The 12,463-nt window shown below is 43.8% G+C and overlaps 1 protein-coding gene across 3 annotated transcripts in view; it reads right to left on the bottom strand.

Moving 5' to 3' along the window:
• Positions 1 to 12,463, bottom strand: part of tmem108 (transmembrane protein 108) — a 41,215-nt gene that overhangs the window by 18,023 nt on the left and 10,729 nt on the right. Inside the window, exon 1 of one of the 3 annotated variants that reach the window (XM_041065791.1) lies at positions 2,865 to 2,940. The exons of 1 other annotated variant lie outside the window; for it this stretch is intronic. In XM_041065791.1, the coding sequence (XP_040921725.1) occupies positions 2,865 to 2,925 (61 nt within the window). In that variant the 5' untranslated portion in view covers positions 2,926 to 2,940. Of the gene's footprint in view, positions 1 to 1,453; positions 1,476 to 2,864; positions 2,941 to 12,463 lie in introns of those variants that run through there. One more of the 3 variants, XM_041065793.1, reaches the window with a different exon arrangement.

Here is a 12,463-nt window from a genome sequence, read left to right as displayed (position 1 = left end):
CTCTGTAGTCTCTCTGTGCTTTAATTTTTTTTTCATGTTCCTGACCTAATGAGCTCAATGGCTGGGCGTGAAGTGAGCAGCTGAGCCTCTCCACGGTGATTACACCTCATCAACGCTGGCAGGCCAGCGCAGGCTCATAGACATGCTCCTTAATTTGCAGGGCACAAGGGGTGAGGCTAGGGGGAAGGCGGGTGGTGGTGGGGGTGGGGGGGTGTTTAAGAGCTAGTGACAGGGAGCGTTTCATTTATACTTCTTACCAAAGAGCAGTGCAAGGTTTTGTTGAGAAAGGAGGACAAGCTGTATGGACAAAAGACAGGCTGCTCAGGCCTCCTGCTGGGGAGCTGAATCACAGTTCAGCTCTGCGCACACATGGAGGTAAAAGATAATATGGGATGACAGTCAGGGTCGCGGCACTGCCAAAACCCTGGACAGGATGAGAGGTCCACTGGCAACTCCTGACAATTTTGTTTCTTCAAGGCTAAACACTCGATTATTGCTGTAAAGTCCCAAGTTCAGGTCCAGTTCCTCGGATTTGTTTGTAGATGGGAAGCCGGAGAGGGATTACGTCTTTGTTGCTGAACTACAGACTTCTACTGGGTGAATGGATGCCATGCATGGAGGCAGAGTAAGACCATTTTTAATCAAGCATTAGGAGAGGTATGAGAAAAAAAAGAATTTATTTCACTGAAACTATTATGTTGACACAGCAATAAATATCAGGGTTGTCTGTCAAATAAAAGTTAAACCGGGCTCAACTTTTTCCACAACCCTACGCCTCGTCAGTTTTGGTGGCCAATCAGATACATGCCAGAGCACATTCTTGGTAGATAACTTTAAAACTGAAATGGCATAGTCCTACTTTCCATACTTGAAAAATCCTTCGTCAAACTTTTATGATCCTCTCTCAGTGTTTCAGTGTCTGATGAGGCTCCAAAGTCATGGATTTATAACTCAAACCAGACTTCAGTGTAATATTTCATTGTCTCACCACTACCTAAAACAACAATATGCTCCCAACAATGCAGCACCTCCTGTTTTTTTAATGCAGTGTTGTTCTGGTCTGACCGCCTAGAAAGACCTGGAGGTGAGCAGATCTTGTCCATGCAGCTATGAAATGTCATTTCCCATTTTTCAGATAAAAGAACCTCCCCTCGAAAAATGAGGCACAGCTAACTGGGCAAAATTAGGGAAAACAACATTAGAAAGATTTGCAGGTAAAAATACATCAACAGTGTCAGCTTAGCACTTTGCACACAGCAGCCCAGCTTTCTACTGGAGAGGGAAAAAAAAAAAGTTGCATGGCAACTGACAAGCACGCAGACGGCAGCCATCACCATAGCAACCCTAATAGTACATTATATTCAAATTCATTCACAAGGACACTTTGGGGCTCAAACAGATTTGGGAAAAGAAAAGGAAAAAAAAGCAGGAGATTACAGAAATTCTCACTCACCATAGGCAGAGTGAGAAATCCAGTAACAATCTGCTTGTATCTGAGACCCGGTACAGGCCCCTGGTTCCTGAAGGTCCCAGACTGCAGCTCTGAATAGTGTGTCTGGAGGGGGCGCAGACTAGAGGCCAAAGCCAAGGTCACCCGAGACGGCACAATGAATTAAACCTGTCACTCCATCTCTCCGTGGCCACCAGCCGCAGGCATAACAATGCTTTTAATTTTGGACTTCCCTCTATTCTGCCGTTATGTATAGGGGCCGTGGCAGCAGGCTGGCTGCTTGCCCACAGCGGCTGCAGCCGGAGAGCTTTTCCATAACGAGAGAGGAGGAGGAGGGAAGGGAGGTGTGGGAGTCGATGACAACAGTGTGAACTACAGTGTTGTTCCGACAACGTCAACTGATAACTGGACCTCCAATCAAAACCCCTCTAACTGATGCGTTTCTCTCTCCAGTTTCGATGCCACACTCTCACGCTTCCGCTTATCTCTTTTTATGAACTGGGGAGTGACTTCTGCCAGCTTGGTTCCGAGGAGGAAAACACAAAATAAAGAGAGGTGTGAAAGTGTGTGTGTGAAAGCTGCGGCTTTGAGGTGAGTGGACGGATACATGCAGCAAGATACAGAGAGGTTTAAAGAGCAAGAAAACTGGAAACTGAAGCTGCAAACTCCACCTCTGCAATAGAGAGGTTCTATTTTTTGAAAGTCATTCATTAAAAATGTTCTTTTTTCATCTTTCAGCACTTACAGCAGCCTTACAGTGTGATCACACTGGATCTATGGCTGTGCTGTGCCACATAAAAAGCTGGTTACATCAGTGGGTTCGTTGCATCAAAGCCAAGACTTGATGCGATCTGAAAGAGTTTAGCTCCATTTCAAGTTGTGCAAAATCAACTTTCCCCCAGCCCTGCCCTTCCACAACGACCCAGGAGACATGCCCACACAGAAGGCGTCCATTTTTCCTTTGATGTTGTTTTACCCTTTGATGGAAATCAGCAAACAGCCCCTGATAGCACTGTGGCTGTAGTCTCGCTCTGTCCATGTGTTTCCTGCACTTGTGTTGATGAGGCCTCGACCTAACTGAGATTGCGGCTGTGACTCAGGACTAAGGCGCTACCTCAGGCTGTTGACGCCATCTTGGGTGACCTCGCAAAAGAGACCCGCTGCTTGGCACCAATCACGGAAAACTATAGCATATTGTGCAACAGTGAAGCTGATTACTGATTATGACCATGAACAATTCTGTTGTGAAACCAGTGGGAGGGTTAGAAGCCGCTGCCAGTAACTCAAGCACAAGAGAGAGACTCAGGGGCTTTGATAACTTAATTGTCCAGCCAGGATACACACACCGAGTGATTGATTATGAGTATTGATTCAATGCAACAACAGGCTTAAATTAAATGCAAGCAGCACAAACCACAAAGCAGGAAAAGGCTCCCTGGTAGACTTCTAGCCCTTTCATCCATGAAGACGGCCATACTGCTGAGTCACTGTGTCGCCGTCAGTTGCGGCCACAGGTGCTAAACCGCGGCAGGATGAACTGCTGATGCTGCGTCACGAAGGCTGGCGGAGGATGCGCGGGTTATCAATCAGCGGCATCGCTCCCCTCCAGACCCTGCCTGCGGTACAGCAACACACCAGCCCATTAAAAGAACATTAGGCTCCCAGCATGCAGTTTTTTTTCTGACCATAACAGTAAAAGGCGCACATCACCTTCCCTGCCCAAGCAAGTCACTACGATATCACACATGGTTACATAACAGTAGGAACACTGTTCTTTAAAACTTTATTTCTCTGTTATTATTGTATCTTTCCTTAAGTTTTTAGCTCATATCTTGGCAAAAAGATGAACATTTAGATAATATTGATCAGATACAAAACACAAAAATAGACTACGATGCAGTATTGGTTTGAGAAGCTCTGAGAATCTGGGTCAATGCTGCTGTGAATCTAAGCTGACTACAGCTGCCATCCTCCATAAAACAGAAAGACAAACTTTTCAAAGCTAGTTTTCACAGTAACCTGGTTATAGACCTCAGATCTGAATTGCTGCTCACATTTGAGATTTTTTTTTTTTCTCCAGCAGTTCAAATAGGTCTGGCGTCGGTAACTGTTTCCGTGTTGACTGAAAATAACGCTGACAGGACGGATGTGCTACTTGCCTTTGGCTGGTTATAAGACATGAACACGTTGTCTGACTATGCTCTCAGTGAACAAGCTGTCAGCTCATATTCATGTTTTGGCTACAGACCCCAGGTTAACATATTGTATATGTCGGTACCGAGAAAGCAGGAGAGTGTATCATTAAAGATGATTCACTTGTTAATAGTCACTAAGTAAGAAGAGCAGGAGCCTGAGTCACTGTTATTGGAGATGTGTTTTTTTGTGTGTGCATCTTTAGCTTCTTTCACGTGTCGAAACATAAAATTTCAGCTTCATACTCTCATCGCATTAACAACGAAGAGACCCACTGTCGCTCTCACAGGATGAATGAATTTCTAACTCGTTCAGTGGAGAGCTCCCACTCAGGAAGAGCACAGCACCTGTGCTCAGGGGGCAGCTGAGGAGGAGTAGAACAGCATCACCGGCCTCTTCATTACTCAGCACACATACACTCAGCCAGGACCAATGACTACAGCAATTTATCAGAGGAACTGTGGCCAAAAACCCCCTATCTGTGGGTGTGTGAACACATGTGAGACACAGACAGAGAGATAAATGGTGGCCAAATAGAATTCCTGCCTATTTGTACAACTGCCACAGGGTCCATTTACAAGCAGAAAGTTTTACAGTATGGGCTTCCTGTGAACTGCAGACCTGTTTCAGATCCTCTGGAACAGGTCCAAGTCAAGTCTCACCTCTGTCAGAACAAGTCTAAGGTCAAGTCTCAAGTCCTGTAGGGCCAGTCCAAGTCGAGCGACTTCATTAGCGAAAGTGCACTTCAACATTTTAGCAAGTCAGAAACTGAGGTTTTTGCTGCCGAGTCCATTCAAGTATTTAGATTTATTCAGCATCATTTAGATCAATTCAGGTTTCATGTCCTCCTTTTTGTGAAGTCTAAGCTTCAAGGAGTCAAGTTTCAAGTGAGACAAGTCCCACAAGAGTGAAGTTCGAGAAAATTAACTGTGGTCAAGACAAAGTCAAGTCTCAAGTCTCATTTTTGTCAAATTAAATCTGAGTTTCAAGTTTTACATCAAAGCTTCAGGGAGTCTAGTCTCAAATAAAACATGTCTCATAGCAGTCAAGTCCAACTTAAGTCTTAATATTGTTCCTATAAAACAGTCCAAGTCTTCATGGAGTCAAGTCTCAAACATGTCTAGACTCATGATGAGCCAAATATGAGCTTTTTCCTTGCTTTTTACACCGTAACAGAAGGTGTCAGACTCAGGCAGCTTCACCGCGTCACACCGGGCAGTCATTAAAACCGAGGCAAGGACAGACTGTCTGACAGATTCAGCAGGGGACTGAATCAGTGGTGAGGGCTTCGGCTGCGCTGTGTAACACACACCTAAGGTCGGGTTTGGAACAAAGAGCAAGACAGGTAACAGAGCCCCAGGGAAGGACCTGTGACAGACTTGTTATATCGCTGGAAAGAGGACACCACAAACTGAATATCCAGCACTTGGAATGACTGAGGGAGAAGGGCTGTCAGCGGAGAGACATCAGAGCTGACAGGCCAACAGCGAGCAGGAAAAACTTTATTAGTGATGCCCCCTGTGGTTCTGTGCCCAAATTTTTTTCTTTATTTGACATGTCAGTACACGACACCACATCCTGATGTTGGCTGACAGCGGAGAATCGTCACTAGAATCAGAGTGAGAGCTAATGATTTTGCTGCAAAGTTCAACAATCACCCACAGTGAAATCCATTATAGAAGATAGAGTGAGAGTCGAAAAAGAGGAGACAGGCTGACGAGACACTGAGCGCAGGAATAAAGTAAATAGTAGAAACTATTAGACGATGTCTAACATCGTATGACCTGCCCAGTGGGTGATATTTGGCTTTCTTATTGTTGACAATGCCCAGACACTCACACACCTGGAGACCTGTGATACCTGCAAATTCTCTGCACATGCTTCTTCCTTCTCTCCTGAGCGTTAGTGAGCCAGGCAGTAAAAGAACAGACATTGGGATGCAGCTCACCCTCGCCCCTGTCTGAGTTGTAAATATCCTCCCCTCGATCTCTGTCTCCCTCTCCCCCCTCTCTCCCTCTCTTTCTTCTCCCAGTCCTTATGTGACCTCTTACTGACTGAGTGAGTGAGTGACTGCGAGTGGCTCGCTGATGACGAAAAGTAACGTGAAAACTACAGCATGTCAAGTCCCCGCCACGCTTGTCACGACCGGTAACACAATCAAAAAACAACACTGCCGCAAAATAGCTGAAAAGGGTTTAGGAAGACAGTTGAATTTACCAGTTACTGAATGTGTAATGACACCTGCCAGAGTCGAGGGTTCGACGCATCGGTCTGAACACAATCAGGCGCTGAAGACAGATGCATGTTTTAATGAATCACAGCTCCACAAGGGTCATGTGAGAGCAAATGTTCGGCATTTCCTCACTGGAAATGATAATAATGACAATAATAATGCAGAGTTTTCAATCCTAACAGCTGTGTGTGTATTAATGCATGATAACAAATTCTGATAATCTGACTGATCTTAGTGACATTTGTGAAATATGACATTAAAAAAAGGATCTAAACATAATTGTATAATATAATTGTATGAGTACTTTACAGCAGTTTTTGGTGCCACAGTTCTGACTCTGCTGTTCTTCCAAGTAATATTTGATTTATCTACACATTTTCCTCTTTCCCTTTGTGATTCTGCACTAATGAAGTGAAATGAGGTGCTGTGTTGACAAAGCCCTGCTTATTGGTTTGTTCAACAAAAACAGGACAAGATGGGAGACAGAACAGGTCAAAAGGCAGCAGGATAAGTAATGTAAAAAACAAAAAAAGGTTTCTGATCAGCAGCCTTGAGAATAAGTAAATAATTAGACCGCATATGGAGTCGAGTTGCCTTACCCAGCATAAAAGAAAAAAACAGTTCACTAAAATGAAAGCAGAACTTTATTTGCCCTTTTTTCTTTTTCAGATCTAAAACACCTAAGGAAACACATTTGATCAAAGCCTCATCTTTGGCTTCTGTCTCACAGCCAGATCTCCAGAGCGCTACATCTCACGGTGCGGCTGGAAACTGTCAGGCCGACAGACAGATTGATATGTAAAGTCTGCCTCTCTTGCTCGGCTACATTGATTATCGGACCAGCGCCTCTCAGTGAGGCCACAGTAACGGATAACAAGCACATAATCCTCCACGGAATAGCTGTCAAAGATCTAAATTTAGGAAAATAGGCTGGAAGACCTGTGAAATGCTTAACCTCATCAATCAGAGATTTTATCAGCGCTGGATTGATGCGTCTCCGTGGACTCTCGTTCTTGAACTTCTGAAGCATTATTTTTGCATTTGGGAAGACTATTTTCGGGATTTGATTTTGACTCAACTAATGTGCTTTTAACTGCAGCTCCTGATTTAGCATCCGCAAAGCTGAGACAACCGGTTTAGTTGAGTGTCTGTTTGGTGATAACTTTCATTGCTTTTCTCCTGGCACGGATCCTTGGCAGGCTGGGAGTGATAGACCAACTTTGCAGAAGTGCATGGCTGTCTAACTCCCTGAAACCGGGAGATGTCAGAGGGAGAGGCTGTTACCGCTCTGTAACGGGATCTCCAACATTGATTCTAACAGAGGGCTTGATGTTGTAGAAAAGCCCAGAGCTGCAGGGCCTTTCTTCTCCTTCATCTCCCGTCTCTCTTTGCTCCCTATTTCTTTAATGTCATGTCATGCTTTCATCTGAATAAGTATCTTCCTCTTTCCGTTCTCTCATCTTTACTTCAGACTTGGTCTTCATGCTCTGAGTCCCTTGAACCAAAGAGGGCGTTTTAAAGCTGCCAGAGTCTGGAAGCTGGAAAATAGGATTTTTTTTTTTTTTTTTTGGTGAAATAATTTAAAGGCCTCCAACAAACGAGCACAGGAAGTCTCAACCTTTAATATGATTTTTATACGGGTACGAACTCTGTTGCTTTGGTGGTCAGATAAACAAAACCGCTTGTGCTGTTTTGCTTTGTCATAACAAAAAATGATACCACACAACTTCTGATGGATATGAATGAATCTGGGACTTCAGATCAATATCACCAATTTCAAATTTTAAAACAAATAGACTGTAAAAGATAGATTTCCAAGTGGTTATTAGTTTTTCATCAACAGAGTTGTTGCACACAGTTTTTAAAGCTGCACTAATCAATATTTTACATGAACAATGGAGCAGATTACTATATTTAATGTAAAAAGGGATGATGATAGTGACAGACACAGAGAATAATCACTCAACTCTGCAGTTTGCCTCAGAGCGTTTAGTGTCTTTCAGTTCATTGTTTTGGTGTTTGGGCCCTCAACTTTTTCTTTGGTTCAGTCTCACTGGTTTTACTTATTAGCATTGTTCTCACATACAGCAGTCAGTAGCTCCATGTAGTGCAATATTTAGCAGTTAAACAAACAGATATTTATCTCAGAGGCTGAAAAGATGGTGAAAATGAAACTTTGGTTTAGTAGCTGGCCAAAAACACAACTCAAATACACGCTAATGCTGCTCTGTGTCTGCTGGAGTAAATCATAAAAACATAATGCTGTATTTGTCTGTTGTTTTTTTTTCTTCTTCTTTTTCTGCTGAATTAATGCAGCCTTTCATTCACCTGCAGCGTGAATACCCTTAAAACAGAGTGGGTATTGGGATTTTGACACAGCTCAAGATATTTGCTGTAACACCCAGAGATACTTAACAGTTAGTCATCCTGCAAATGTCAGTTCACAAAGGCAACAAGAAAAGGCAAGCTCTTAGTATTCCTAAAGAATGACGGACCTTTTTAACAGAAAATCTGTCAAAACATAAGTGGTACTTGAGCGCTGGGAAGAATTCTAATTGATATTATTTTTTGTCAGACTGACAGTAGAGTGAACAGCAGAGTCAATATAAGAAAATGTCCACTTTCCCCCTGTGTACAACTGATCCCAGAGTGGCCCCGGAAAGCTGCTCCAGCATCATGGACAGAGAATTTATCTGAGGGTACACCTGCCCTGCTTCACCTCCCTCCTACATTCAGCCCAGCGAGACATTTTAAAAGCATTTTGTGTTTTAGGTAGAGACGCGTTAAACAGTGAGAGAGATTAACACTAAGAACATGACAACTGCAGATGACTTATATGTCATTATAAGGAGCAGTTTTAACAAAAGAGGAACTAAATTTGTGATGTCCAAAAACTTCTGACTGGCAGTGCATATCTGCAAGTGTGTACAAGGTTGTGTGTCGGACTAGTGGAGGTTAGCACAGTACATCAGATTTCCTGTAATGCAGGTGACGTGGGTGTCCTTCATCTGACAGCCTGTCTGCAGCAGGTCGAACACCTGTCACACCTCACTGTCTGCCACCGAAGGCGATGGCCAACCTGCTGCTGGTCAAACTGCCCCGCAGGGCAAGCTGACACGGTTTGAGAGCCGCCCAAAGGCAGAAATAGAGTCATAGGGCGCTTTTCAAGATGATCTACATGAGTCAAGCTCCGTTTCTTCATTTCTTTATTTACTCCAAAGGTCGATTGACCAATTTGTTTGAATTTATTCAAACTGCACCGGGGAAAATTTAGGAGCAAATATTCCCTCACTTTAAAATGAAATAAAATAAAACTTAAAACTGGGGCCACCAGTCAGACCCTGCACATTTGTCTTATTTTGAACTTGAGTTATTTTCAGTCTGAGTTCCAAAATAATTTCAGGCAAGATGGAAGATTTTCTGCATCTTTTGATCTCCACTAGCAAAGAGGGAGCTATATGCAGACTGATCTCTGAATGAAGAATTAGTAAATATAATTTTTAAAAAGTTAAAGTAAGATAAGGCGGCCCCTGTGTATTTGCTTCGTGCAAGTTTGAATCCTGATTTTGATATATGGACATGCTTTGTTATATTACTGTTTTATATTCATCAAGAAAATGGTTAGCAACCTCCATGGGACATCCCATCCAATCACATCTCACTGTTCAATCTGTTCTCTGCTCTGATTGGTGAGGCAGATGGTATTTTTAGGTACAGATGTTCAATAAAAGCAGACGCTTCTCCAGAGATTTTTTAAATTGAGACAAACAGACAAGCCAACACCACAGCAAAATAGCATGACACAGCAGTAGCACTGCAACGCCAAGGGTGCTGTCAGCCACCATCTATCCTCCTGCCTCCCAGCGGGCATCACAAGGCCTCCCTGAATGCACCTTACCCTCTTTTGCCGAGCAGGTGAATTGTAAAAGGAAGCCAGTGATACTTTATCACAGAAAGCAAGAACAGAAGCAAAAGCTTTGTTACACTGAGTCAAAACTTTGGGGCCCAGTGAGAGTAGAGGTGCTATTAGTGCACTGCAGGACCACTGCTGCAACATTAAACTGAGAAGGACCATTTGTCAAAGTAGCTCCTCAACAGATGTGAGGCTGTTTCTGAGGAGAGGGGAGAGTCAGTCGTCTTAAGACTCATCCACTGGCCTCAGAAAAGACGGTGACTCATACATCGATAGAGGTCAACTGAGCTTCCCTCACATCCAGACAAGCTCTGATGAAAGGATGGATATTAGGAAAGTTCACATATGAAAGGACACGGTTTGCAGTCGAGTTGCATGTCTAAATGATTCATGTCGTCTAACATAAGCATAAACAGCTTTTTTTTTTTTGCCTCAAGGGTGAGAGATTAAAAATGCAGTGGTGTAAAATGACAAACCAAGGGTTGTACACCTCTGGGTGTGAGCCAAGCCCTCCTCTTCTAAGTTTTGTTTAATGCAAAATAAGACGCGTGGGGTTGCCACCAACATAGAGGGCATTAAATCATAAACACGCTTAATCCCTTCAGATCGACATAGCAGATGTAACAGGGTGGGACACTGTGCTTATTTCAACACGCCGAGGGGGTGAGGCCAAAAACAAACTCTGGGCTGAGTTTTGTCAGAGCGTTTGAAGTCTGATGGGTCTGATCATTATTACTAATGATGAGATTTCATAAACTAATGCAACAGAACAGCGGTTCCCAATCTTGGGAGTCAGGATCTCGCATGCGGTCATTAGATAATTAAAGAGGTCGGAAAAAAATAAACTACTACTGCTACAGAAATCTGACTTTTATTCTGTGAAATACTGTGGATAAAATAATGTGAACTCAAGATCAGCTTACTGGCTTCATTGTTGATGAGGGACATGAGTGAGTGGACCTTGAGTTTTTTCATAATAACATAATGATTCCATGATAAAGAATGAACAAGGGAACAACACTGTTTGGCTGAACAACAACTTACAGAAGAATGTGTGACGAGGGTTTGTAAGCCGACAGTGCTCGGCATTAAAAAGAGACCCAACCCAAAAATGCTGGGAAATAAAATATGCTGAGTGTCTTTTACAATTGAGATGTGAATGCTGCCAAGGACACTGAAGAAGCTGAGGTTACTGTAACAGGAAATAACTGACAGAGGAAATCCCTTTGTTTCTGAACAATGCTGTAATACGAATTTCAAGATGTAAGGAAGCAAAAATGTGACAATGGGCAGTGGAATTCACTCTTTCCTGTGAATATACAATCTGACAGTTTTACAGACAGTATCTATGAACCACACAAGAGCTATGTCTGGAGCAGCACAGGAAACAAGGCCCTCTGGCACATACAGGAATGTCCATGATGTAGACACAGCAATCCCATGCTGTGCACAAGAGTTTGCATTACAAAGGAGGAAATACATATTGTTTCACTTCCTGTCCCAGTTCAACTGAAAACATGTTTCCTACAGAAACAGTAAAGCACACAGCTCAGTGAAAACTCCAGGAAGTTCCTTACTCTACAAACACATCCCTAATTTTACCTCTTGACGCAGCCTCTTGTCTGGTGACAATGGCAGGAACGAAAATCAGTGGGGAAGGATGTTTTTTGGAGGGGGGGAGTGTATTGTACCTCGTTTCCTTGAGCGGTGCAGCAGAAACTGCTGAGAGCCAGCTGGAACGAGTGAACGAGAGGAGCAACATCCGTAGAGAACGTCCAAGGTCCAGAGATTTCCCGCCGGACCCTGACCACGTGTCCAGAGCCAGAGAGCAAGAGAGACCAAAGGAGAGATGTTGTATTGTTCTCATCCTCCTCCTCCTCCTCCTCCTCCCCACTCTGCTCCAACCCCCACGATTACTGAGACGGATTAACTCCAAGAGCTGCTAGTCCTGAGAGTGTGTCTGACTCGCTGTATGCAGACATACATACACACACACGCATTGTGTCAATTAGACCTTTTCCATGTGATTCAGGCTGACAGATGAAGGCAGATGCGCTCCACAAAAACACAACAAAGACAAGCGGCCTTAAACTGGAGAATTTGCTCATGGATGAGCAGCCCAATGGCTCAATCCCCCAAACAAAGGCGTAATGAGTCAAGTGCACCAAGGCTAAATTGCGTGTGGTGCAACACACGCACCAAAAAATGTTTGCAGGTTTGTGATTGGCACACTCCGGAGGGGATTCAGAGTGATGGAGCCTCAAGTCTTCTATCCGGACAGGGGTGACCTTTCTTATTCAGCCTCCACATGATACAGCAATGATTAAAGAAGTAATATTTGGTTAGGAGGAGGGAGTGTAAAACTTCATGGAAAGAGAGCAGTGGCAGCCACAGTGGTGATGACTTGAGCTGGCGCTCCCTGTGGCTGCAGGGCTGATGTTTACCTGGAGATGACAGACGATATGACGGCGTGGGGACTTGACAGGGTTGACATTTTAAAGTGAGATCCTACTGAGGACTGTCCAGTGGGAGTCCAGTTATAGTGGAGGAGGTGTTGGAGGGGCAGAGTTGTGACACATTACTTGGATTAATATCATGGAGCAGACAGCACCATGCGGTGCAGATATTGCTGTCAGAAAAGCAGCAAAAAAACAAAACAAATAGGATTTATTAG

The sequence above is a fragment of the Toxotes jaculatrix genome, chromosome 20, assembly GCF_017976425.1.
Source record: "Toxotes jaculatrix isolate fToxJac2 chromosome 20, fToxJac2.pri, whole genome shotgun sequence".
Classification (NCBI taxonomy): domain Eukaryota; kingdom Metazoa; phylum Chordata; class Actinopteri; family Toxotidae; genus Toxotes; species Toxotes jaculatrix.
This window is presented reverse-complemented; position numbering and strand designations above follow the sequence as displayed.